The sequence below is a fragment of the Balaenoptera musculus genome, chromosome 2 (genome assembly GCF_009873245.2).
Source record: "Balaenoptera musculus isolate JJ_BM4_2016_0621 chromosome 2, mBalMus1.pri.v3, whole genome shotgun sequence".
In the NCBI taxonomy this organism is placed as follows: Eukaryota; Metazoa; Chordata; class Mammalia; order Artiodactyla; family Balaenopteridae; genus Balaenoptera; species Balaenoptera musculus.
Window position 1 is genome coordinate 139,413,013 of NC_045786.1, and position 27,667 is coordinate 139,440,679.

Consider the following 27,667-nt stretch of genomic DNA (forward strand, 5'->3'; position numbering starts at 1 on the left):
ATGGATTTAAACCAGTTTGGAGAGCAATTTGGAAATATCTCAAAGATGCCCTTGCTGATGACCCCAAAATTCCACCTCTCCAGAAACTCACACCACATGCATGAGAGAGACAAACATAGGACTTGTTTATAATAGTAAAACGCTGGAAACAGATTAAATGTTCACAGGCACAAGATAGATAAGTGAGTTGTGGTGTAGTCATACTGAAATATAATATAGCAATTAAAATGAATGAACTAGAGCTACACGTATCAATATGGGTGAATCTCAAAAACACTGTTGAGGAAAAAAGAGGATGTTAAAGAAAACATGCAGATCACATTTGCTTAAAATTTGAAAACATGCAAAACAATTCTATACTGTTTATGGGACGAATCACATGTAGTAATATAAAAACATGCTGGGAACGATAAACACCAAATTCAGGATGGTGGTTACTTCGGGGGAGAAAGTAAAGAAAATGAGATTAAGGGAGGTCTGTACTTCTACTCAGGAGACTTCAAGTGTATCTGTAATTGTTTGTTTAAAATAAAAAAACCTGAAATGCATATGGCTAAATCAAAGCTAGGTGTTAGGTACATGTATGTTCTATATATTATTTGCTATACTTTCCTGGGTCCTTCAAATTATTTCATAATTTTAAAAAAAGGTATAGTAGATTTATACGTACTATTGAGGAATTATATCTAAGCTGTATTTTATTTTTTACATTTTAATTTTTATCAAAGTAGTACTTACTACTATGAAAATACAATTTTCAGCTAAACCAAATGAGATACTATGATCATATTTACTTTTTTGTATAACTTTTACTTTCCTGGAATTAATTATTACCTCTTAATTCCCGAATTTTCTACCAGATCTATAAAATTATTCTCAATACAGTTAAACACTTCAGGTAATGTATCAGTTCTCTTTTGTGTGTGTGTGTGTGTGTGTATGTGTGTGTGCAAGTGCGTTTTGAGTTATCCCTCCTGCGGCCTCTGCCCTCCTGCTTCAGACTGGACAGATTGCTCTCAGCTTGCCGCACAGCAGGCATCCAGAAGCTTCCTTTCAGCATGAAATTCACTTCACTTCTCTGCTTTGTTAAAGCCCCGTCCTCCTTTTTCTTGGTTTACTCACTCATTTTAATGAATCACATATCGTATTCCAACAGATCCCCAGAAAGAGAACTTTGGAGGTGCATTTTAAAGATTTTGCATGTATTTTTATTCTAGTCTCACACTTGATTTATAGTTTATTTGGTTAGAGACTTCTAAATTGGAAACTGGATAAATTGTATTCCTTCAGAATTTTTAAGCATTGCTCCATTATCTTCTGGCTACCAGTGTCATTGTTAAAAAGGCTGATAATAATGGTAACCAGCATTTACTGAGGATTTGGTATGTAATACTCAATAGTAAGGGAGCGATAGTTTAAAGATTGAGAGTATATAGCCTTTTGATCTGGACTACCTGGGTTTGGTTCTTTTTTATACTTTCTGTTTTTCTCAGTTGAGATTTCCCATCTTTTCATTCATTACAAGTGTATTTTTCTTCACTTCACTGAGGTAAATATAAAATTATAATATCTACTTTAAAATTCTTGCCTGGTCATTTTAACATCTGGCTGTCTCGGAGTTGACATGTCTCACTTGCCTGAGTGTCTATGTCAAGTAATATTTGGACTGTACCCTGGACATTGTGATGTTATATTGTAGAGATTGGATTCTGTTAGATTGCTTTAAAGAGTGTTGATATTTTTCCTTTAGCAGGCAATCAACTTGGTTAGACACACCTGCAGTGGGCAGGGGCTCAGGTCTTGGATCCGTTCTTGGTCAGAAGCTGCTTTCAGTTTGCCCAATGCCATGTGTGATTCAGGGTCAGGTAAAATTTTAAGCAAAGTTTAAACATGGAATTTGGGTTTTCCTTCTCTGGCTCTCCTCTTTCTGGGATTCCTCCTCAATTACTGTCAGCCTGGTTCTTCTTGCCAGAAACATGGTGGGCCTTCTGTTAGCTTCAGCTGCCTTCCCCTGACCTGCTGCTGCCACTGTTAGGTGACTGTAACCATCCTCAGGGCAAATCAGGAAGAAAAAAAATAAGGTGGGGGAGGGGAGGGACTGACTGCTCCAACTTTCAAATCTCCAGCTTTTTTCAGTTTGCTTAGCCCTCGGGAAGTTGTTTTAGTGTGTTTTGTCCAGAGTATATAGTTATTTGCAGGATTGGTTTGTTAGGCACTTAACTAGATGTGAAATTCTGACTGCCTGGGTTTGAAGCCCAGTTTTGTCATTTATTAGCTTTGTGCCTTGGATAAATTGTTTAACTTCTCCATGTCATAGTTTCCATATATAGCAAATGATGGGATATTGCATTTGACATTAAGCTAAAATACAAAGAAATTAAGCGACCAAAACCTGTTAGGGTAACCACTGTGCTTTACTGCCTCCCAATCTACTGTATTCCCAATCCATTGTTTGTTTTTGTTTTGTTTCTCTTATTCTTGCTGTTTGAAAAATTCATGATGATGAACCATGATATGGATTTCTTTTTCCATTCATTGTGCTGGGCACTCAGCAGTTATCTTCAGTCTAGAATTGCATGTACTTTACTTCCAAGAAACTTTATTATTTCTTTGATAACTTCTTCCCCTCCATTTTCTTTGTTTGCTCTTTTTATAACATCCAATAAGTGGAATTGGTCTTCTAATTTTTCAAAAATTTTTTGCCTATCTTTCATCTCTTAATCTTTCTTATTGTGCTTTCTAAGAGATTCCCTTACCTTTTATCTTCTAATCCCTCTGTTGAGTTTTTATTTCTGCCGTTCTATTTTAACTTTTAATCCCCATTTATAAAGAATACTTCCTTTTTATATTCTCTCCTGTTCTTGTTTCAGGGATATTTCTCCTTGCAGTGTTTTTATTTTGTATATAATATTTTATCTAAAGATATAACTTAAAGTTTACTTCTGCTCCCTACATTATTTCCTCCAATTTATTTTTGTTTATTTGTCTTATTTTTGTTTTTTTTATATAAAAGTCTCTTCCATGAAAGAGACTTTGCTCAAATGTCTGGTGTTCATATTTAAGTGTCAGGTGCTAAAAAAACTGTGTGTGCCAGGGTGGGCTGGGATGCAGCCATTCACGGGGGAATTCTCATATATCAATATCTGTAGGGTTTTTCCCTTGGGCTTATCCATTTCCCTAGAGAAGAATCTTCCAGATTCCTGGTTGAGGTATGAAGTTAGCAGCCAGCTTTGTGAAACACTCATAGGGAAAGGGGCTGAGGGTGCCTGTGCTCAGATCTTAGACTCACTTAATCCCCGCTCAGTACAGTGCTACGCCTGCTCTCAGCCGTGCTGGAAATCCTGGAATTCAGTCCCTCTTCATTCAGCCCCTGAAACCTCCCATCTCCTGCTGGGTACCTGGAGGTATAGCTGATTCTCTTATAAATGTACCACCAGTCAACTTGGTTCAAACTCATTCCACTTTAGGGGTACCTGGTGTTCCCCAGTTTGTCATCGGAACATATCACCTTGCTTTCTATTTCTTTTTCCCTCTTTTCCTCCCAGGGCTGGTGTAGGTTTCTCGGTTCTGTTAAGTCAGTTATGTCTTATCTCTCTCCTTTTCCAGCTTTCACAATTTTGTTATCTCCTGTATTCATATCCTCTCCTATTCTCTTTACCCTTGTGGGTTTATCATTTTTTAAAATTCCTTTACTTTCATTTTACTGGACTCTTGTGTTCAATCAGTTATATTTAACTAGAAGATACTCCCAAAGAATTTTTCTAAATTGCTCTCATGCATGTAAAAACAAAGGGATGGAAAGTACAATATGTAAATAAATGTATATTGTGTGTGTGTGTGCATGCGTGTATGTGTGGAGAGAAAGAGAGACTGAGACATAGAAACTCAGCTGGTGAGAGGAACTAGGAGGCCAGGCTCAGCAGGAGTCGTAACTTTTTATTGTTTATTCTTTTATACTGTTTTATTTTTATTTTTTTAACTCAAAAAACATTTTTAAAGGTAAGTTAAGAAAAAAAAAATTCAGAGGTCCCTTGCATGTTCTTCACTCATCACACCCCTCAAACTTGAGCTGTTCCTATGCTCCGTGAAGCCAAATGCACTGGAAAGAAAACTTGGATTGTGTGTCTTTGGGTGGTGGTGGGGTTAGGGGATAGAGGATGCTGAAGAATCTGTTCAGGGGATGGTAGCCAGTTCTTGACTCTGCACTCTGTGCTGTGATCTCCCTGGGCCTTGGGCCTCTCTGAAAAGGTCCTCTGAGTTCCCAAGGCCTCTCCTTTAACGAGAGGTACCTGGAAGACGGGAGGTATTACAGGTTCCTTTCTCTTCCACCCGGAAGTTGGATTAAGTGCTCATCCACCTGTGCACCTGTCAGGATTTGTGAGGCAGACACACCTGTAGGGAGTGTGACTCTATGTACATACCTGTAGATCATTGGAAGTAAAGTTCTATGTTATATGAAAACATACTGAAAAGAAAATCTCTTATTTCACAGATAAATCTAACCGCTTATAATCCACCACTAACCACTCATTTGCTGTATATGTTTCCAGAATTCCAGAAAAATCATGCAGTATATTATCATTTTATAACTTTTTCATGTAATGTATTTGGAACATTTTTAAGTATACTTATGTAGCATTATTTTAAATGACCGTGTAGTATTCTGTTATACGGTAATACCATAATTTATATAACGAGTCCCTTACTGTTGAGCTTCTGAGTTGTTTCTAATATTTCACTGTAATAAATGGGAATACAGTAAACATTCTTACAATCTGATTTTTGAACACATTTCTTGCTTACTTTATAGGATTAATTCCTAGAAATGACCCTATATTGCTGAGCCAAAGATTACTCATGTTTTTATGACTAGAAAATACACTCTTAATATATAGTCTAATCCCAAATAATAATTATTATGATAATAAAGTAATTTGAAAATGTAGGAAATTGTGATTTTAAAAAATAAGTTTACTTTGAATAGTTATAAAGGTATATATTTTTACTATAGGAACTTTTTGAAAATACAGAAAAATAAAGAGGAAAAATATCAGCAATAGACCTGTACTAAAAGATAACCAGAATTAGCAATTATTTTTCAATTTTATTTTAACCTGATGGTTATCACACTATACGTATGATTTTATAACTTTTTCCAAAAAGTAATGATTTGAGGTACTATGTTTGTTACATTAGTAAACTATGTCTGAGTTTCCTTTTTTTTTGAGGAAAAGGCATTTCTAAAAGTTAATTAGCATCTTTCCATTCATAGTTGCAGTGTTGTTTGTTTTTTTAATAGAAGTATAGTTGATTTATAATGTTGTGTTAGTTTCTGGTGTACAACAGAGTGATTCAGTTTTATATATATATTCTTTTTCATATTCTTTTCCATTATAGTTTATTACAAGATATTGAATATAGTTACAGCTACTGAATATAGTTACAGCTATTGAATATAGTTGCATTAAACTAAGCAAACTCATCCTTTGCCATCCAGGTGGTCCTGCACTTGTGCTCATTGGTTGACACTCAATCTGCTTTTCTCAATCTCCTTCCAGGTGTCAGAATTGGGAAGGTGGAATTGGCGGGGTGCCTGGGATGGAAGCCCACGGCGGCTATACTTTCTGTGGCCTGGCCGCACTGGTCATCCTCAAGAAGGAACGCTTCTTAAACTTGAAGAGCTTATTAGTAAGTACTTGGTGATCCGTCTTCCTCTCAGGCCCCAGGCCCCCGAGATGTGACTGCTCAGGCATGCCGGCTTAAGGGACGGTTGGCTGTGGGAAGGGCTAACAGTTCCTGCCTTGAGCTGTGAACTAACAGTCCTGTAATGAAGCTTCAGATGCAGTTGCTGGAGTGCTCAGCACTGTACCAAGAAAGTGCAGGGGTGAACATCTGTGCTCGGTTTCAGTTCCCTTCTTCCTGCTTTTCCATCTTCCTGCTCTGAACTTTCTGTACAGTGTGTTAGGCCAATTCCAGAGGCTTCTTGAATCCCTCAGACATCTGGTATGAGCCAGAGTACCTTCCTCCTACTTCAAAGAGAAGTATAGCTTCAGCCTCTTAAAACTAGAGGTTATCATGTGCCTTAGAAAGATTCTCCTGGGAGAAGAAGTTATGAGAAGAGCTTTGAGGCACTTTGAAGCCAAGCTTTTATTACCTGCTGCACTATGTGAACGTTTAGTAACTACCTTTACATGATCTAGGCACAGCCCGGTAATGCACAGAGCAGGTGGCCCAGGCATTTATGTCCCGACTCCAAGCTCCTGCCCAAAATTCAGAATGAACTCAGAGCGCAGTCAGCTTCAGGGACTTGTTAGATTATAGCTAAATTATCATTGGAGGCCTAGTACACAAACACACACACACAGAGCCACGAAGGAGCTATCTTTGGGGAAGCATTTATTCCCTCACCATGACCTCAAAGCAAACCAGCTGCAACTGATATTCATCTCCTCTCCCCAAGTTCAGATGTCAGGTTCCCATCATAGGAACGATTGTGAGACCCATCTTGAGCTTCCAAGACAGTTTCTATTATACTCTATACAGATATGACCAGCAACATTTTGTCCTCACCTTTAGGAAGCCTCCTATAGCATACTCTTCTTGAAGGTTCTTACAGCCTTGAAGGTTTATGCCAACATGGCCAACTTTGTGCACAGACTTTATCAGACATTTTGAAAACTGATCACCAGCAAGGCGTGAAACATAAAAGCTCCATCTCCCAGGCAGAAATAAGGAATAAGCAGATGCCTCAGTTACAGTAACAGTGTTCTGGATTTGAACCCTGTCTGCACCACTTCACAGCCATATGACCTTGGGAAAATGGTCTAATCTGTTTTAACTTCAATTTTTTTCCTCTGTAAGGTAGAAGTAACAGTTCTTTGAAGGTCAAAGGAGAGAACATGTGTAAACAGCCTGGTACATAATAGGTGCGACCTTCTTATCCAAACTGCTCCCTCCCCTCTGTTTGCTCTGGGAGAACTAAGACCCATATTTGAAGGATTTTATGAATTCATATAGCCAAGGGAAACAGAATAAATCCATGGACTCAGGCACTGGAAAAAATTAATTAGTCTAGGTTAGAAACAATCTGTGGGGCAAGTAAAAGTGAAGCATGGACTCCCTGCTGTAGTGCCTGTTTCCTTGAGTAATGCTTCGCCTGCTTGCATTAAATGGCATCAATCCTAAAGCGCTGGTTCATTCAAGACTGACTGGGGATATATTAGTGCCTGCACCTGCAGTGCAGTTTTTCTGTGTCTTTTTAAGAATTTTGGATTGTGACTCTCTATGGGTGGGTGTTACTTTGAACAGGGATATAATCTAAAGTCTACAATTAGTAATTAAAGGAGGGCTGGACTCCTCCTTCTGAAGAGAGTCCTTAGTGACTCCTTTCAGGAACTCAGTCTAGTAAGAACGTAGGTACAGGGGAAATACCGTACTCTGTACCTTTCAGTTTGGTGAGGCAGCTCCGTGAGTCACTGGCAGGTGGCTGGAACTGCCTTGGGGGGCTGGGAGGGAAGTGGAGATATTATCTGCCCGGCCAGTTGGTTACTCATTCCTCGAGGCCAAACCCTTCACTATCTCCATATTCATAGTAGAGTGTGTTTAGAAAACTTGGAGATAAGTGAGGAATGCATCATGTGTGACCACAGAGTGACACCAAGAGCCATTTTACAGGTTCAGAGTAAACTCTTTTCTTCTGTCAGCCAGCCAGTTTCCCCTGGGATAGCAGAGAGGTTAGACCACACAGAGCCATCCTCGTTCACCAGGGCTAACGGCTTCTGCCCCCAGTCCTGGGAGAGACAAGGGCCATGCTAAGAAATCTTGGATGGGGCTTCCCTGGTGGTGAAGTGGTTGAGATTCTGCCTGCCAATGCAGGGGACACGGGTTTGAGCCCTGGTCTGGGAAGATCCCACATGCCGTGGAGCAACTAGGCCCGTGAGCCACAACTACTGAGCCCGCGTGTCTGGAGCCTGTGCTCCGCAACAAGAGAGGCCGCGATAGTGAGAGGCCGGCGCACCGCGATGAAGAGTGGCCCCCGCTTGCCGCAACTAGAGAAAGCCCTCGCACAGAAACGAAGACCCAACACAGCCAAAAATAAAAATAATAAATATATATTTTTTAAAAATGTCATCTTTAAAAAAAAAAAAAGAAATCTTGGATGAATTTCCTCAGGTGCCAAGTAAAAGTCAAGAGTAGTTTGAGATCATCTGATGACTTGTAGCACAAAATTCCATTTATCTGCTTTTAATAAACTTCCCCGAGCAGGGCTGGCCTTAAACTTCCTAGTTACACCTTATTTTTTAAGAGAGGCTTGCAGGTTTCCTTTCAGGCCAGCTTGGCACACTTGTTCTCTCAGCACCAGAACCCACCTGGAACCCGGGAAAAGGTGGTTAGTTGTCTGTTAGGCCCTGAGCAGAGATTCACGCTGGTTGCCTCGTGAGGGTTAGACTAGATGTTGCACTGTAGTGTAGTCTGTGGCAGTGAGGGTGAGGAAGTCCGAGGCCAGAGCACCAGAACTCGGGTGCCAGGAAGCCAAGGGACGGGACCCCTCCCTCCCAGATTGGCCTCTGGGGATCTGGGCTTGCTGGATTTGGTGTCTCTTTTAACCTACCGCTGCCTCTCCCTTCTCTGTCTCACGCTCAGCAATGGGTGACAAGCCGGCAGATGCGGTTTGAAGGTGGATTTCAGGGCCGCTGCAACAAGCTGGTGGACGGCTGCTACTCCTTCTGGCAGGCGGGGCTCCTGCCCCTGCTGCACCGTGCGCTGCACGCCCAAGGTGAGCCCGGCGGCTGTAGGCAGGGCTGGGTGGCTCCCGCCAGCTGCTGGCCGCGTCGGAGGCCAGGGCGCTTCGTTAGAGGGGTTGAAATAGGCTGTCTGTCCTCGGTTTTGAGGTGCCCAGCGTGGCCCTTCCCGCCTCAGGCTAGGATTCCGTCCCAGTGGTTTAGGGGCCACTGCTGCTTCACTCTGGCTGTGGCTAGCGGGGGAGGCAGGTGCCTGCCTCCGCGGTGCCCAGCACCTCGACTCCGTGTGAAGCCATATGAAGTTTCCGATGCAGAACTCTCTATGTGTCACGTCAGAACTGAAAACCCACACTACGCACATGGTCACAGCAGTGACAGAAAGGCAGTTGCGTAAGCGGGCAGAGAGCCAGAACCCCTGGGGCAAAGACCCACCGTGCCTGGCTGGCTGTGTGGTTCCCGCCATTAGAAGTGTCGTATTTTAGATTCACTGAAGAATCCTGGATGCGGGTTTGTCCCCCCCCGCCCCGCACCACTGGAGCGGAGAGACCTGGGTTCACCTGTGTGGAGCCTCAGATGGGAATGCAGATCCAAGCAGTGAGACAGAGAGCAAACTTCTGGGAGCCTTCCCTTGTTACCTCTACACATCTCAGCCCATTGGCTGCCTCCGGAATCATCTTTTTCATTTATTTTATGTGAGAACAGGGTGTCTTGAGGAAACCAGTGGGAGAGGGGAGGTCTGGAGGCCCTGCTGGGCACGGATCTGGTCTTGGAATGAGATCCCTTGGCCCAGAGGGAAGCTTTTCTTTGGACTTAGTAGTTGGATTATTCATTGCTCAAATGTAGAATATGAGATTCTTTTCTACTGCCCCCATCCCCCGCCCTGCCCCACACACGTTTTCTTCTTGTTTGGCTGTTTTTTTCTGAGCCCCTTTCTTTCGTTTCTTAATTTCATTTAAGTTGTGGCCACTTTGGGTACCGAATTGAAGTCAGCAGAGCCTCTGTCCTGTCTCCCCATCGCCCCATCCTCCCCATCGTGGTCTGTCCTGAGAGTCCTTGGCCTGGAGCCCCCGGGCTTTCAGTTTCAGGGTGCTGAGATATGTCTCAGCTGAGATACGTCCCCTGACTCTGGAACCTGCACGGTCTCTGGCTGAACACTATAGTAGGGAAGTCGGAAGTCCCCCGAGAGTCTGGCATTTCAAAACAGAAATAACTTGGGGTTTTAGTGATCTCTTTATTTGGAACTGGTGAGGTCAGGCCTCTGGGTCACACCGTCAGCCTTTCACAAACCTGTCCCTGGCAGGATTAAGATGCAGTCATTCTGCAGCTGCCAGGAAAATCTAGTGAGGGCGTAACAGGAGGGCTACCTGCCAAAGTCTTCAAGGGGGCCCTGGTTCACATTTTGTTTATCGTAGTGCAAGTTCTGGAGGACTAGTCATATTCAAAGCTCTGCCTGTGGGAAAAGTTAGTTGCCTGTGAATCTTGGTACTTCCAGCTTTTTTCACTGCCTGGAAGGAGGCCCATGTTAGGCCCGAAGCTCACGTCTCAGCAAACAGTGGACCTGGACTAGGCAGGGGTCCGGAAGACAGGAGTGTTTTGAGTGGCGGGCAAAATGCTGACGTTGGGAGTCAAAAGGAAATGCGACGTAGAACGATATTCACAATATACTGTGATCAAAGTTAGGTTTCAAAGCAGTATGTATGTAATTCCATTTTCAGTGAAGAGTTGACTCCAGAAAATTAAATGGAAGGTATCTGGGTTGTGAAATGACAGGTGATGTTTGTTTTCTTTCTTTTTTACTTCTATTTTCTAATTTTTCTACAATTAATATATCTTTCTTACATAAAGGAAAACAACAAAAGTTATTTTACAAAAGAGAAATTCTATAAACAAAACTAGTAGCAAGGTGGGGAAAATATTTGGATAAATGATGAGGAGCTTAATTTCATTTGAGAAAGTCATACCAAGCAGTAAGAAACATGAACAACCCAATTGAAAAACAGGCAGAGGATCTGAACAGACAGGTTCAGAACAGACAGAAAAAGAAGAACTGATATTATTATAACTTCTACTACAGCTGCTACAACTACTAAGACTTACCATGTGCTCACTGCAAGCCAGGGGCAGAACTGAGTATTGCACATATATTTTCTCATTTGATCCTCCAAACAGCCCTATGAAACAAATACTATCCGGGAGTTCCCTGGTGGCCTAGTAGTTAGGATTCCGGGGTTTCACTGCTGTGGCCCAGGTTCAATCCCTGGTCGGGGAACTGACGTACCACAAGCTGCATGGCCAAAAAAAAGAAAAAGAAAAAGAAACAGGTTCTATCATTATTCCCATTTTACAGGTGAGGAAACAAAGTACAGCATGGGTAAGTGACTTGCTTTATAATACCTGATTGCCAGCTATCATGGTATCAGAGCCCTGCCATCTGTAGATGGCCATTAATCAGACAAAAAGGTGATAGTTAAAGAAATGCAAATAAAAACAGTGGGACCCTATTTGTTTTTACTATCAGATTAGCAGAGATTAGAAAATTTGATACCCTATGTTGGGGAAGTGTGGGAAAACAGGCACTTTTCACTGTTAGAGGGGGTGTAATAGGTGTGTCATTTTTGGAGGGTAGTTGGAGATACCAGTTTAAATTATTTAAAACCCAGTGAGGGCACTGGCAGGAATTTACTTGCAGAGACATTGCAGAGGATGTGTGTTGAAGTGGAGTTTTAATAGCAAACAACCCAACTGCCCATCAAAAGGCTAACAGTTAAATAAATTATGATCTCTTCATACAGTAGCTGCATTACAATGGGCTCACGTGGAAAGCTCTCCAGGACACAACGGAAAGTGTCAAAGGCCAGGCCGGAACAGTCTATCTGTGTGCACACAGGCTGGCATCCACTCAGCTTTTCTGGAAGTATACACAACTCCCCTTTAACAATGGGTACCTTTGGGAGAGGGTAGGAGATGGAGGGAGGGAAATGTACTTTTCCTATTGTACTGTAGGCTGCTTTTTTTTTTTTTCTTTTTTTTTTTTTTACCATGTGTGTTACTACTTTTATTTTAGTAAGTGAACAAATACATTTTTAAAAGGTGATGATGATGATCATACTGATAACTAAAAAGATGACATGGGACCGGCACACTGTAGCACATGAACCCAGGCCAATCCCTATCTCTTCCGTAGCCCATACGGTGACTGCCTTACGTATAGAAGACAGTATTTGAGTACAAGAACAAATTGCTATTAATATCTTTAAAATATCAAATGCTGACTAAATTAGTGAGTCACTTTGTTTTTGTGGAGCAGTAGGGTAGCAGCAGGCCTGTGAGTTTCTGTTTGGATTGATAGTTACTAGTTGCTGCCATGTTCTTTGGGAGGTACCCCAGGCTTTATTTGTCCACCTGTGAAATTGAGCTACCTGTGGCTGTACCTGTCAGTTACTGTTTGAAAAACTTTTGATTTCTCAGATAAAAGGAACCTTTGAAATGCAGAATGACATTATAATGGGGATCTGTGTTTTAAGGGAGAGATGTAAGGGATTTAAAAGGCCGACTCCAGTGCACAGTTACCACCCTGTAATCATATCTCCCTTCATCTCACCGTAATTATGTGTGTTGATGTGCAAATTCAAGATCTCAGGAAGTTCCTTGTCGAGTTTATGAACTTTGAGCCTTTAGACTTCAATAATGTAGGGGGTAACTGAAACACTCTGTAATCTTTTTAATAATAAACATAGCATTTTCTTTTCAGATTCCAATTTTAGCGATAGGTTATCATTTACCTTAAGGTAACAGTCTTTTATTTCTTATAGGATATGAAGTAAAGGTATATTTTGTACAGATGTTAATGCAGTTATCCTAAAGTTTAGTAAATATGCTTTTAAAAATTATAGCTTTGTTGAGATGTAATTCACATACTGAACAATTTACCCATTTAAAGTGTACAGTTCAGTAGTTTTTAGTGTATTCAGAGTTGTGCAACCATCACTATAATCAGCTTTAGAGTTTTCATCACCGCCCCCCCAAATCCCTGTACCCATTAAATGCGCTTCTTAAAAGAAGAAATCACAAAGGAAAAAATCAACACTGTGATTACAGCATATGTGTAAACTATATTTATGCAATTAAAAAACCCCATATAACCAAAAAAGTAGAGCCAAAAGGGAGAAATAGGTATACCATATGATACAGATAAAGAGTAAATATAGTAAAAAGCTAGATTAATAAAATTGACTCTTGGATCTCAGAAGACAAAGGACAGACACTCTCAAAAGGAAATAGAACTAATAAGCAAAAGTTATGGGAACAGTTCAGCCTAATTAGTAACTAAAGGCATGCGCATCAAAACAAATGATCAGGTACTGTTTCTTTTTAACATTTTAATTGCTGAGAACTTTTTTTTCCACAGTAACCAGTGCTAGAGGTAGTACAGGAAAATCTTAAATTTTGCTGGCAGCTATATAAAGTCTTAAAGCAGTTTATCAGTATCTATTAAAAGCCTTAAAAATGTTTATTCCCTTTAACTGAATCATTCCACTCCTGTGAATCTACTTGAAGAAAATAATCCTAGACATAGAGAAGATTCACAAAGATGTTTATTGCAGCATTTTTTATGATTGCAAGGAACTGGAAACAACCTTGGAAACAAGATAGAGTGAAGTCCCATCATATATGTATGTATCTCCTACAGAGTCCCCTGTGCTCACAGGTGGAGAAAGAACAAAGAGGAAAGTAATTAAAATAGTGTGAACGCTTCCTTCCGTAAGCCTGTGTGCCAGGCTGAGCATGAGAGGGGGGACCTGAAAGTGCTCCTCCTTCCTTTGGCTCAGTTCCCATCTGCCTCTTCTAGTGTGAGCATCTCAGGGGCAGGGTGGGACTCGGGTGGTGAAGATGAGTGGTTTTTGCACGTGGCCCCCAAACATCAGCTGACCGTGCACCTCATCCAGTGCTCAACCCAGGAGACGGTGATCACTTTCCGACTGCACCCATCTCTCTTCCCATCTCTCCTCCCATCTCTCATTTAAGAAATCTAAAAATGATTATTTTCTATAGTATTCTATGTATATAAATATGCCAAAATTAACTATTTTGCCTACATATTCTCTTTATGTACCACATTTACTATAAACTTTGATGAATTTTTACCACAGAAGATTCTCTACTCATATATATGAGAGTTTGGATCCAGAGCCTATATTGATGCCATTACCTTATGCTTCCACTTAATGAAATGCTATATGGCTCTTTAGAATGATGGTTATGAAGATTATGTAGCAGAACAGAAAAATGTATGCCTGTAGAGTTAAATGAAAAACGTAAGATACAAAATTATCATAACCTGTATAGGAAAATGCATAGAAACACAAAAAGACTGGAAGAAAAATTAGCTTTCGGTTGTCGTTTACAGATTGTTTGCTACCTTTGTAGCCCAGGTATCAAAGTATAAAATTAACCAGAGACTTAATGCACATTCTATATGTGTATTCCCACATAAATGTTTCCGTGCACATCTATCTATTGATTATTTGTCCCTCCTCCACCCTTGATAACCGTGTGGTCCACAGGAGTCTCTGACTGCTGATTAAAGTACTGCTGATTGGCAGTACTTTAATATTATCACCAGAATTGCCAATTTCTGCTTGGGCTATCATATTATATGATGCAGGAGGGTGGTTATTAGAATGCTTCTTAGGGAAATTTTTTGAGCCAAAAAACTAGTTGGAGAATTCCCTTTACAGATAGACTAAATCCAGGCTAAGACAAGTATCAATAGAAGAAACAGACATTATTACCCCATTAGAGTTCACTTGGCTAATTAGAGTCTGGTTAGCAACTTTCAGAGATGCACTGGAGGAAATGTCTTAAGAAGCCCAGGGAAAGGAATTGTGAACCAAGTCAGGAGCAGTAGCAGAGGTCAGTCTGGTAAGCTGAGCTAAACAGTTTGTCCATGCCTGCAAGGGACATGGTTTAGGGTGGTCATCCAGGGTAAGGGGACACTTCAAGTAAAGCCAGTGCCGCTCTGACCTGCTGCTCTTTGACTCTTCAAGATTCAGGAGAAGGGACGTGTCTCGGGACTTGGGTGAAGAAATCAAGTGTCCCAAGAATGTAGTTTTCAAGATTAGTCCAAGGAGAATAGAGGGAAACCCTGACAGTTCCTAATGGATCCTAAAATACAAAGAAGTCATTGATCCTTTGCTGGACTTCTCCTAGGCTCCAGCCCACACTGATCCTTTGTCTTCTGCAGGTGACCCTGCCCTCAGCATGAGCCGCTGGATGTTTCATCAGCAGGCCCTGCAGGAGTACATTCTTATGTGCTGCCAGTGCCCCACCGGGGGGCTTCTGGATAAACCTGGCAAGTGAGTGCCTTGCCTCTGGGGAGGGAGGGACGGGGCGGGGAGAGAGGGGTGAGCACCTGAGGCCTACTCAGAGCCAGACGGGGTGGGCCTTTCCGGGCTGCTGCTTAGTGCACGTGTGGCATGGGAGGAAGCAGCCCAGCTGGGAGCACCACCATCCAGTGCCATCCATCCATCCTGGCCCCTCCAGTGCTCTCCTTTCCCCAGCTTACTTGCACCCCCTCTCCAGTTAGGTAAACAGATTGCTGTGGTGGTAGCTTTTCTTTCCTCTTTTTTATTTTTATTTATTTTTTTATAAATTTATTTATTTTATTTATTTATCTTTGGCTGCGTTGGGTCTTCGTTGCTGCGCGCGGGCTTTCTCTAGTTGCTGTGAGCGGGGGCTACTCTTCGTTGTGGTGCGCGGGCTTCTCATTGTGGTGGCTTCTCTTGTTGCGGAGCACGGGCTCTAGGCGCGTGGGCTTCAGTAGTTGTGGCTCGCGGGCTCTGGAGTACAGGCTCAGTAGTTGTGGCACACAGGCTCAGTAGTTGTGGCTCGTGGGCTCTAGAGCACAGGCTCAGTAGTTGTGGCTTGCGGGCTCTAGAGCACAGGCTCAGTACTTGTGGCACGCAGGCTCAGTAGTTGTGGCTCGCGGGCTCTAGAGCACAGGCTCAGTAGTTGTGGCTCGTGGGCTCTAGAGCACAGGCTCAGTAGTTGTGGCTCACAGGCTCTAGAGCACAGGCTCAGTAGTTGTGGCGCACAGGCTTAGTTGCTCCACGGCATGTGGGATCTTCCTGGACCAGGGCTCAAACCCGTGTTCCCTGCATTGGCAGGCAGATTCTTAACCACTGCGCCACCAGGGAAGCCCCTCCTCTTATTTAACCAAACTGATTTAAATAGAAGAGGATACAGGATTTTAAAACTCCTGAGTGTCATAAACAGAGATTACAATCAAGGCAACTATTACCGAGTAGATTCAATACCTTTAGGTGCCATACTAAAAGAAAAAAGGAAACCAGTCAAATCCTGTTCCCTTTGCTGCTCACTCCCCACTCCCCCAGCACACACACACCCTGCTGCCTCTGCATCCTGGTCCAGCTGAAGGCCAGTCCCCAGCAATTTATCAGGAAGAATTTGGCCCATTCCTAGAAATTTTGATGTGGGATTTTTTTTTAAAACTATATTAATTTAGCCAGCGCTACCCTGGAGAGCCCTTTCCAGAAGACAGCTGACAGGACTGACTAAGGTTACAGTTCCTGCTATGAAGCAGGGCGGAAGGATGGGGCTCTGAAAAATGCTGCTGGGGGAAGCCAGGCTTCGAGGTGCGTGGAGGGTGGGATGGGACGCGTGAGTGCTCCCCGGGCCTCTGCGTCTGTGCGGTGGCCTTGTTGTCAGAGGCTGTGCTGGGGCCAGATGGGGAGCAGAGGACGCCTGCTCAGCTTCGCCCCGTCCTTCCAGGTCCCGGGACTTCTACCACACCTGCTACTGCCTGAGCGGCCTGTCTATAGCCCAGCACTTCGGCAGTGGAGCCATGTTGCACGATGTGGTCCTGGGTGTGCCCGAAAACGCCCTGGTAAGGTGGGATGGGGGGCTTACCACTGCTTCTCCACAGGGCCCCCAGGATGGGGCTGGCAGGAGAGCAGAGCACCCGCTCTTGGCCTGCAGAACCGGCTGCACGAGGACACGGACAGGCTAGTGAACTCACTGTCCCCACCCTCTGTCTGCAGCTCGTTCTCCATTCATGAGCATCTGGCTGGCAAACTCGAGGTTCCAGGCGAGGGTCCAACCTGTGACAGAGGTTTTGTGCCTTTGTCCCACAGCCTAGGACCCAGACCACTTGTCATTAGTTCCCATCTCCCAGGAAGCTGGCTCAGAGGTAGCGAGTGTCTGCATCTGCAGCCAGCAGCCCTCCCCATGTGGCTGACTGTCTTCTGGAGCTCTCAGCTTGCGGCCATCCCTCCGGAGAAGCCCTCTCAGACCACCTTCTGTAAATGAGATGCCCCGAAACACTGCCAGAGCCTGGTTTGTGCCCTTCATAGCACCAGCACGATTTGTCATGCGTGTGTTTAACTGGGTTTTATCTGCTTCCCTCAAAAACTGTCAGCCCCGTGCGGGCGAGCTGTTCACCCCTGCATCCAGCCCCAGGCCAGCCTGGCCGCAGGAGATGCTTGTGAGCCTAGCCATGATCCTGAGACTCAACTCCGGCTAAGACTGTCTACGGCTGTCAGATGATGGGGCCTGTGCAGATTGTCATGAAATATTCCAACAGAAGAAACACAAATGGCCAGTAGGTGGATGAAAAGATGCTCAGCCTCACTAGTAACTGAGAAAATCCAAGTAACAACCCTTCAGCTGTTTCAAGTATTTGCCTCCTATGCAACCCTCTTCCGTTCTTTTCCCTCCCTCCTTCCTCAGCGTAACCCCATCCTAAATTTGACATTTATCATGCCTGCAAATGTTTTTGTGCTATTACTACATAGGTATGTATCCACGAACTATATAGAGTTATTTTGTATGTTTTCGAATGTTTTATAACAGTATCTACCCCACCATTTATTCTGCATCCCTTTTCTCACTGACCATTACCCTTTTGAGGCTTAGTCGTCTTCATATGTGTTGCTCTAGTTTATTCATCTTAACTCCTGTATGGTATTCCCTTGCCTAAGTGTACCCCAGTTTAATTTTCTAGTCTCCTGTTGGTTAACACTGAGATGGTTTCAGATTGTGCTGTTACACAAGGTGTTGCAGTGAACATTCTCGAGTTACAGTTTCTGAGAGAGATACACCTTCATCCTCACCAGATGGCCCTGAACCTCGCCCCTGTGTGCTTGGGTTATTTAACGCTCACGCGGCACCAAGATAAGTTGCTCCATAGTCAGACTTTTCCTTTCTGCCAACTTGACAGATGTGAAATGGTGTCTCAGTTTTGTTTTGCATTTCCCTGATTACTGGTGAAGCTGAGCATCTTTTCAAATGTTTGTTGGCCATTTGTGTTATGTCTTCTGTGAATTGCCAGCCAGCTCCTATCCTTTGCTCATTTTCGTATTGATTTGTAATTTTGTTTGCTCTTTTCTTATGTATTTGTAGGAGTTCTTTGTGTGTTCTTGATACTAATCCTGTGTCAGTGGTGTGTGTGTGGTGAATCTCTTCCAGTTTGTGACGTGTCTTTTCACTTTGTTTTTAATGTTTTTGTTGAATAGAAGATTTTAACTCTAAAGTGAATAATTTTATTTGCCTTTTCGGTTTTTGAGGGTTTTTTTTTTAGGGGGGGCATTACTTAAGAAATCTTTTCCTACCCTGAGGTCATAAATATATTTTCTTCTAAACAATTTAAAGTTTTGCTTATCCCATCTAATTTTTTAATTCTCTTGGAATTGATTTCCATCTATAGTGAGGGTGGGATATAATTTTATCTTTTTCCCATTTTGGTTAACCAATTGACCAGCACCATTTATTGAAGTTTACAACCTTTCCTATTGATGTGTATGACACGTGTGTCTCACACTCAAGTTTCTGTATATGAGGTGACTGTTTCTGGACACACTATTCTGTTGGTCTGTTTGTTATCTTCGCTGTCTTAAGCAAATCTTAAATGCAGGTAAGCAAGTCTCACCTACCCACCTCATTCTTTTTCTTCAAAACTGCTTTGGATATTCTTTGCCTTCTGCATTTTAGGATTTCCTGTGCATTTTAGGATCAGCTTATCAAGTTACACACACACAAAAAAAAACTAGTGGAATTTTTATTAGAATTACATTGAATGTAAGATTAATGGGAGGGAACTGACTTTAACATTAAGGCTTCCCATTTATAAGCACAATTCTTCAGATTTTTTACATTTCTTTTAATGGTCTTTTATCATTTTCTCCATAAAGGACCAGCACATCTTTTGTTAGACTTCTGTCTAAGAAATTTATAGTTTTTGTGTCTATTGTGACTGGAATATTTTTCTCCATTTTATTTTGTAAGTGGTTGTTACTAATGTATAGAAATGCTATTGATAATTATAGTTTAACTTTGCACCCAGCAGCCTTGCTGAATTCTTTTCTTTTTGGCTGCTCCACGTAGCTTGCGGGATCTTAGTTCCCTGACCAGGGATTGAACCCGGCCCCCTGCAGTGGAAGTGTGGAGTCCTAACCACTGGACCGCCAGGGAATTCCCTCTGAATTCTCTTGATAGTTGTAATAGTTTGTCTATAGAATCTCTTGGATTTCTTATTTAGAACATAATGTCATCTTCAAGTAAGGAGTTTTGCTTTTTCCTTCCTGATTCTTAAGAATTTTATTTCTTTTCTTGCCTTGTAATGTTGGCTAAAACCCCCATGGAGTGTTGACTGGAGGTGGTAATAGAAAGTGTTCTGATTGTAATGGGAAGGTTTCTGTAATTCCATCATTAAGGAGGATGCTTACTGTGAGGTTTTGGTAAACATTTCATATCAGGTTCAGGATGTTCCCCTCTGTTCCTGGTCTACTGGGTTGTTTTTTTGTTTTATTTCAGTCATAATCTAGTGTTAAATTTTATTGAATGCTTTTTTCTCATCTGGCTTTTCTCCTTTAATCTGATGTTGTGTTTTGTTAATGCATATTCTGATGTGACCTTGACGTTACAGGATAAGCCCTGCTTGGTGAGATAGAGTGTGGGGGGTGTATGTGCTGTTCTAACACCTGCTAGATTCACTCTGCTGGTATTTTTGGCTAGTATTTTTATTTAGGATTTTTTGCATGTGTGTTCATGAGAAAGACTGATCTGATATTTTGTTTTACTGTATTCTTTTCCAGTTTGTGTTTCAGGATAATATAGCCTCATAAAATTAGACGGTGTCTTCCGACTCTACTTTTTCTTTGGAAAAGTTTGTATAAGTTAGAGATTATCTTGTAAGCTAACACTTGCTTGAGAAACCATGTAGGCCTGGTATTTTTGGGGGGGAATGGTGGTAGCAGAAAAAACAATTGTTATTGATTTAACTTATTCATATAGGTTTTAAAGAATTTCTTCTTGAGCAATTTTGAAAATTCGTATTGTTCTATAAAACTATTCAGTTTATCTGAATTTTTATATGTTTTCGCATGAAGTTGCTCATAGTATTTTCTTAAAATTTTTTAAATCTCTTGCAATTATGTCCCCTTCTTCATTGTCCCAGGGTGGAAGAGTCCTGAATACTGGCCTAGGATTGTGCCCTGTCTCAGACCAAAGTTTATTTTGGGTTTCTGTGGTGCAGTGGGATAATATAAAATAATTTATATATGGCCTGACACCTTTACTGAAGTGTAACAGGGTTGTGGTCCATTTTCTTGATTATAAATATAGATGCATGTTCATTGTTTTAATAATTGGAATATATATAAAAGTATAAATAAGAAAATTTAAAACAGTCATGTCACGGTTCCTATTTTGGCATATGTCCATTTTTTGCCTATTTATATAAATCACATCTATCAACACTTTAAAAAGTAAGTTTGGGATAATATCACGCATACTGATTTCCTCACTTAATATAAGTATTTGCCAATATCATCAAATATTTGAAAGCATGTTTTTTAATGGCTCTATAATATTCCTTTGTGTCCCACATACTGTAACATGTTTTTACCAATACCCTGTTGTTGAACATTAGGGCCTTGTGAGATCCTAGCGCATCTCTGATGATTCCTTATGTTACATTTTTACAAGTGCATTTAATGGGCAAAGGCTGTGCACATTTCCAAGGACCACTGGGGTGATTAACTGGCATCTGTTCTTCTCTTTGCAGCAGCCCACTCACCCTGTGTACAATATTGGACCAGATAAGGTGATCCAGGCCACCATGCACTTTCTGCAGAAGCCAGTTCCAGGCTTCGAGGAGCATGAGGATGAGGCAACAGCAGAGCCTGCCACTGACTAGAGGACACGGTGTGCCGCAGCTCTGTGTTCACCCACCTCCCCACTCAGACCAAGGTTTATACATTTCGATACATACTGCATTCTGTGCTGCACAAGCCTTGGCCGCTGTGAAGCTTGGTCCTCTGTCCTTTCTTGTTAAAACAAAACTGATGGCTCTGTGTTTAGAGAACACAGTGGTGTGGTTTTTAAAAAATTCTTTCCACTCCTGTCCAACCAAAAAGTCTTCAGCCACGCGGCATCTGAACCCGCTCTGGCCTGGCCAGGGTTGGCTGGGGAACAGTGCAGCTCTCCAGTGCGACCGTCGCATCGCAGCGAATGATGTTTGTGAGTGTTACGGCATCCGGAGTTGCTGCTGCGATTCCTCCTTGTGCCACCGTTAAGTCACCAGGAAGGTGGCCTCCGTGGGCGGAAATAAGTCTGCTCCATGCCTAGGCAGGGGCTTTGGGTCCCACCAAAATGAATTCTCCAGGAAAAAAACATGGTGGCACTTCACTCAGAGGTGCCCGAGGCGCTCACCTCCCAGCCTGGTTACTTGCAAGGGGAAGGAGCTGGGGTGGGAGGAGAAAGGTCTCAGGAGGTGTGAGTCCCTCCCTGTCCACACTGGGCACTGACCACACATCTCCAGGGCCGGCTTGGGCAGGTGCATGGGCAGGATTTGCTTCAGCCCCACTTGTGGTGACTTAGACCCGGGAAGCCAATTATGAGTGGAAAATGAACCTCTAGTTCAACTCTGTGCCAGAGGAAGCAGCCCCAGAGCCCCCTGACTCAGCCCACCCCCTCCCCCAGGTGCCCTGAAAAGGCCCTCTGAGGACCGCAAGGCAGCACCTTCAGCCCGTGGCCAGTCTGTTTCCATCTGTCTTCCACCGACTCCCAGCCCACCCTCCTCAAAGACGGTGTTGTCTTCTCTTGCCCCAAGTATTAACACTACTAAGAAAGACTTTCAACTTAATTTCTGACTCAGGATTTATTCACATCCTGCCCACTCCAGGCTCAGAGAAATAAAACCAAGCGCTAGATAAGCTGGGTGCTGCTGAGGCAGTAGCCACGTAAACCTGGCCGGGGCAGGGCTGAGCGCTGCCTGGCATGTTCAGCCTGGCAGGGCCTCTGCTGCCCTCACAGAAGAACCCTTTCTCAGTCAGTGGGGTGTTGAGGAGTTGGCTCACTTGTCCACTGCTGCGGTCACAGCGAGCTCCATGTCGCTGGTCTGGCCTTTCTCTAAGCAGCCATGGGCTGTGGGCAGATGGGGGCCTGGAGATGCAGCATAAGGCTCTTCTCAAAAACTCTGGCCATCTGCTGCCTCTAATTCCCTAGTGCTTTGGTGTATTGGGCTATGTATTACCTCCTTGAGATAGTAAAAGAATAACCTTTTCTATGATGTCTCTCATTTGTGACTGGTACCAAGAAAATTCCTTCCAAGTGCCCAGTGTTCAGAGTTCTGCAGCTTGCTCGTGGGTCGCCAGTCTCCTCCCGTGTGTGACTGCAGGCCGGGCGAGTCAGTAGTTACAAAGAGGTCTGACTTGTCTTCCTCCCTCACATCCCTTCTCCAGTCGAGGACAAGGAGGGGAAAAGCCCCCCGGAGCACTTCAGTTTGTCCCAGCACTCCACACAGTTTCACGGTCTGGGAGTCTGTCTCCTCCAGCTGGCTACGAGCAGGGTCTGCGCTCCCGAGCCCTCACGCAGGCACTCAGCAGCGGGTGGGGTGGGTGACATCCTGGCCAGGGGCAGGGCGTAATCCTGTGTCACCTGGCGTCCCTCGTCTGGGCAGAGACCCTCTCCCAGGGGGAAGCCGAGAAGGCGGGTGCTCTGTGGCCTGCCCCTCCTTGACAGGAAAGGAGAGGGTACCCTCGGAGGTAGAGCATAAGCCAGAGCCACGTCCTGGAATGTAATTCCTGCCCCCATGCTGTTTTTTGCTGGGATAACAAAAGTTCAGGCTACAAAGCAACATATTGAAATGCACCCTTCCCATCACTACAACAAAAGGCTAGACCCTCTAACACCACTAGCCTCAAGGTATTACGAGATTAATTGCAGTGATAATTGGTGTGGTTGAGACAGAAGGGATTGCTTCAGTCTGAACTGGCTTTATACCAAGGAGGGAGGATTTGAGGTGGGCCCCAAAGGGTAGGGGAGTTTACACTGGCATATCCATGAGACTTCTCTCTGCTCCCATTTGGGTCTGCAGGGTTTCCCAACTTAAAGAGCATTCAAAGTGGGTCCTGCAGGTAGATTCTCATATTTATCATGTGGATCCTTAAGTTGGAGGCACTTACACAGGATTCAAGGTAGGTTGCCCCAAATAAATATTTCCCCTATCAATAAAGAAATATAAGCCGACTACAGATCTCTATATCCAGATGGGCCCCACCGTCCCCCTTGGAACTATCTCAGACCCACCTTGAATGCTGTGTAAGTTGGGAAGCCTTCCAGACCCTACGGTGAGCAGAAGCGGGACCTCTTGGATAAGCCAGTGTGAACTTGCCTGAGAGAACAATACCAGTCAACAATATTCCTAAACTGCCCTCTGTTTGTGGTATCGTTTCTGAGTTAGAAGCCACTAGTTAGATTCTGGCCACTGTGTTGTGACAATGCAGGAGTGTCCTTGATGAAGCCACTTCTCAGGAAGACCTCACACAAAAGCAGAGGCCATAATATTAAATAACAGTTCCACGATGTCCTACTATGGAGGACTAGCCTTAGATCTTGGTATGTTGCCTCCTGGTGATTTAACTTAGCAGAGAGATGGAGTTTAGAAACCCCTGGCAGGGTGGTTGCTTACATGACCTTGGCTATTTCACCAGTATTAATTATGCTGTGCTTCTGGCAGGAGCCTGATAGCCGGGAACTGAACATGGAGCTTCTTGAGTGCACTATATTGTTGGTAGAAGTGGAATCCATTGGCATCAGAAGTCAGAGATGTACAGATAACAATGCTGACATTCCGTTATGAAAGCTGAAGAACTTGTCTCTTCTTCCCACCATGTTTACATTGATCCCACCTCCCTATGGAAGAGGGTCACTAGACTACGTGCAGGAAATAGCCAGCAGCTTCAGCATCCCGAGTCAGAGGAAAGGGTAATGGCTGGGGTGGGAAATGACTGTTCTTAGGCCTGCAGGCTTCCTAGACCCTCTGTGGCCAGGGCTACTAAGATACAGGCACTGCAGAGACCAAATCTTAACAAAGACATAGGATGTCTCGTTCACCGTCTGGGATAAGTTCGGTGCAATGAAAGTCTGCTCTCCTAATGCTGATAATAGGGCTTGATATTAATACAAGGATACAGAGGTCTATGATGGACGGCTGTTCAGTGTTGCTTTCATTTGGGGATTCAGGTATTCATTTTGGGGAAGTATTTTGCTAATATTTTATTCTTCCACGATTTACACCAGGGGGCAGCAGACTTTCTCTGTAAAGGGCCAAATTACTAAATATTTTAGGCTTTGCAAGCAACTACTCAACTCTGCTTTACAGCTGCAGACAAAGCATGGCTGTGTTCCAGTAAAACTTTATGAAAACATGGTAGGCCAGATTTGGTCCATGGGCTGTAGTTTGCCTACCTCTGATCTAGCCTAAATCCCATCCATATTCATTTAGCATTCTTCTACATCTTTTCATGGCTGGGATGCTTTCCATGTACATAATATTAGTGTTAAATGACAAAATGTACTTGGTAAAGTTCGGCCCAAACATTTTAGCCACCCACATGCACTGCTCAGGGCATTCATTGCCCTTGAACAGGAAGGAGAATTGTATGATTTAAGGAATTGTTGCAACTGACAGAAAACCTGACCCAAACAGGCTTAAAGCAAAGAGGAGATGTGTTGATTCATAAACTGAATCGTCCAGGAATTAGCTTGGCTTTCTGAGTGGCTTCAGTGGCTTTCCTTCCATCTTTCTATATCGGCTCCAGTCTCAGGCTCTCTGCATGTGGTTCTAAAATGGCAGTAGCAATAGCTCCAGACCTTACATCCTCTTAGGGTCAAGTTCAGCAGACAAGAGCAGCTGGCACTTTCTTCCCAGTGAGTATCATTGCATTTCACTGACTTTGATCAAGTCAAGTGCCTTTCTGAGATGCAGTCCTGTGGCCAGGAGATTACAGTGCACTGATTGATCAAATGCTTCTCCCATGAGTGGGAAATGGGGCTCCATCAGAAGCACATAGTCCAAGAATGGGGAAGGAATGAAGCCCCAGTGCAAATTAGGGTTGTAGCCAAAAGGGGGAGATGGATGCTAGAGAGGCAAAATCACCACGTTCTCTCCAATCTCTCCAATGGTGGATTCTAGAAACCTGTAGTGGACACTGTGGCATCCATTCCTCCCCTCCCCAGCTGTGGCAGCCAAAAGACTTGTGTGGGTGTGTCCCCCCTCCTACCTCCAGGCTGGGCCCTGATTGGCCTAAGTCAATCATTTTAATCCATCCCTCTGCTTGAGTAATTTGTTCAGGTTTAATAATAACCCAGGCCCAAGCCAATCAGCATGGTTTGTCCTAGCCTCAGTGACTGATTCAGAGCCAAGGATGTGGCCTAAAATAGACCAAAGAGAGAGAAGCCCTGGACATTTGATGACAGGGGAAAAGCAGTTCTCTCCTATTAGGGATGGTGGAATGTGTGGCCTGGGACTCCGACAACCATTTTCCTACCTAGAAGGAAGCCAGCCTTAGAGGCCAGTCCACACAGACTCCCTGAGACACTTACCGAGAAAGACGGCCAGAACCCTGTCACACGACGCCTGCAGCCTGGATCTGCCTCTGCATTTTTCAGCTGTGTAAGCCAGTGTGAGTTGGATTTACTATTTCTTGCCACCCAAAGCATCCTGATACATACAAAACTCTGTTGCGGATTAGCCCCAGAGCCATGAACTCCTTACCTGCTGCCTGGAGAACGCTGATCGCTCTTCTCACCTCCATCCAAACAACCCCTGAGACAGCCTCCTGGTCACCGTCTCTCCTCATTTGATCCTTGACTCAACCGCATGAGGCGGGTGAGGCAGGTGTGTGTCTGCATTTTACAACTGGAGAAGCAGGTCAGAGAGCTTAAGTGACTCACCCAAGGTTTCCTAGCTATCAAGTAGTGGAGTCTGAACCTGAACCCAGACCTGCTGCCTCCAAAGCCCATGTGCTTCCACCACCCCACGTCTCTGAAATGGGTGGTCTCGGGGGTGGGGAGCAGTAGCTAAACCTGCATGAGTTAGCTCCAGGGGTGGACGACCAAGGCCCTGAATGCCTGCCCCCATCTTCACCAGGACAAGGACGGTGACAGCGAACAGCAGCGGCAGGCTCACCTCACCCTTCTAACCCGCTGCCCACTGTCTGTCAGGTCCCTGGCATAGAGCAATGCCCCCTGCACCAAATGCGTGCCACCCCAGTGCAGAGTGTGACGCTGCGTGAGTCACAAGCAAGGCCCCGGTGAGTCAGTCTTCCCGGGAGCTGACCACAGCCAGCCTTCTCCACTCCAGCCCGGCATGCCTGACTGGTTCCTGGACATCCTCTTTCACTTCCTCGCAATAGCCTCCTTGCCTCTGCTTTTTACCAGCTGGTGCAGCAGGTTCAGAGGACGGGGCCAGGCGGCTGACGATCCTCCCTCCTACTTCCCGGGCACATCCAAGGAGACCAGGCGGGCGGGCAGAGTGCTCACCGCCAGCCCAGCTTAGTGGGAAGCTTTCTCTGCCCCCTGCAGAAACACAGATGTGGGAAAACAACAACAATGACAATAATGCATTTAAAAAAATAAACTTTCACTGAGTTCCCATATACCCCTGAGTCAGTTTCCCCTCTTGTTAGCATCTCATATAAATATGATACATTCATCCTATAACTAATGGGCAATATTAATATATTAACTAAAGTGCATACTTTGTTCAGAATCCTTAGTTTTTACCTGATGTCCTTTCTCTGCCCCAGGATCCCATCCAAGATACCTCATTACATTTAGTCATTATGTCTCCTTAGGCTGCTCTTGGCTGTGACATCCTTAGACTTTCCTTGCTTTGAGTGACCTTGACAGTTTTGAGGACTCGTTAAGTATTTTGCAGAATGTCCACCAACGGATTTGTGTCAATTTTTTCTGATTAGACTGGATTTGGGGGGAGGAACACCACAGAGGTCAAGTGCCCTCTGATCACATCCTATCAATGGTACATGCTATCAACATGGCTCATCACTAATGCTGTTAACCCTGGCCACCTGGCTGAGGTTTGTCAGGTTTCCCCACCATAAGGTTCCTCTTTCTTCCCCTTCCCCTGCTGTTCCCTTTAGAAGGAAGTCCGTGTGCACAGCCCGCACTTAAGGGATGGGGAGTTATGCCCCACATCCTTGAGGGTAGAGTAGCTACATCAATTATTTGGAATTCTTTTGTTTGGGAGGTTTGTCTATGCTCCATTTATTTATTCAATCATTTATATCAGTATGCACTCATGAATATTTATTTTATACTTTGGGTTATGTATCAGTGTTCCAATACTATGTTTATTTTAATGCTCAAATTGTTCCAGCTTTGGCCATCAGGAGCTCTTTCAGTTGGCTCCGTGTCCCTTTGCCATACCCACACTTTCTTACTTTTAATAATAATGCATTTTCCATCCCTTTTCTTTCAAGAAGTATTGCATGTTGGTAATCGTTGACATTGGGTAATGGGTACATTAGGGTTTTTTTTTTTTTTTGGGCGGTGTTGGGTCTTTGTTGCTGAGTGTGGGCTTTCTCTAGTTGCAGTGAGCGGGG

General features: G+C 43.9%; 1 protein-coding gene and 2 long non-coding RNA genes across 7 annotated transcripts in view; 2 read left to right on the plus strand and 1 right to left on the minus strand.

Annotated features, from left to right (window-relative positions):
- Positions 1-22,324, plus strand: part of FNTB (farnesyltransferase, CAAX box, beta) — a 76,056-nt gene extending 53,732 nt beyond the window's left edge. Inside the window, exons 8-13 of one of the 5 annotated variants that reach the window (XR_005018784.1) lie at positions 5,559-5,688; positions 8,644-8,776; positions 11,089-11,112; positions 14,986-15,097; positions 16,533-17,096; positions 20,824-20,847. Coding sequence is in view for 2 of the 5 variants with exons in the window: in XM_036843758.1 (XP_036699653.1) it covers positions 5,559-5,688; positions 8,644-8,776; positions 11,089-11,112; positions 14,986-15,097; positions 16,533-16,647; positions 20,824-20,955 (646 nt within the window). In the remaining 3 variants the exon portion in view is untranslated. Of the gene's footprint in view, positions 1-5,558; positions 5,689-8,643; positions 8,777-11,088; positions 11,113-11,533; positions 11,656-14,985; positions 15,098-16,532; positions 17,097-20,823 lie in introns of those variants that run through there. The other 4 variants (XR_005018785.1, XM_036843758.1, XR_005018786.1 and 1 more) reach the window with 4 other exon arrangements.
- On the minus strand, positions 3,972-26,486 carry LOC118890659. Its single transcript, XR_005018790.1, has 3 exons — positions 25,819-26,486; positions 10,839-11,025; positions 3,972-4,421 (listed from the first exon to the last, which is right to left on the minus strand). It is a non-coding gene; the product is annotated as an uncharacterized LOC118890659 (long non-coding RNA).
- Positions 26,268-26,701, plus strand: LOC118890658. Its single transcript, XR_005018789.1, has 2 exons — positions 26,268-26,356; positions 26,484-26,701. It is a non-coding gene; the product is annotated as an uncharacterized LOC118890658 (long non-coding RNA).
- The last annotated feature ends 966 nt before the right edge of the window (positions 26,702-27,667 follow it).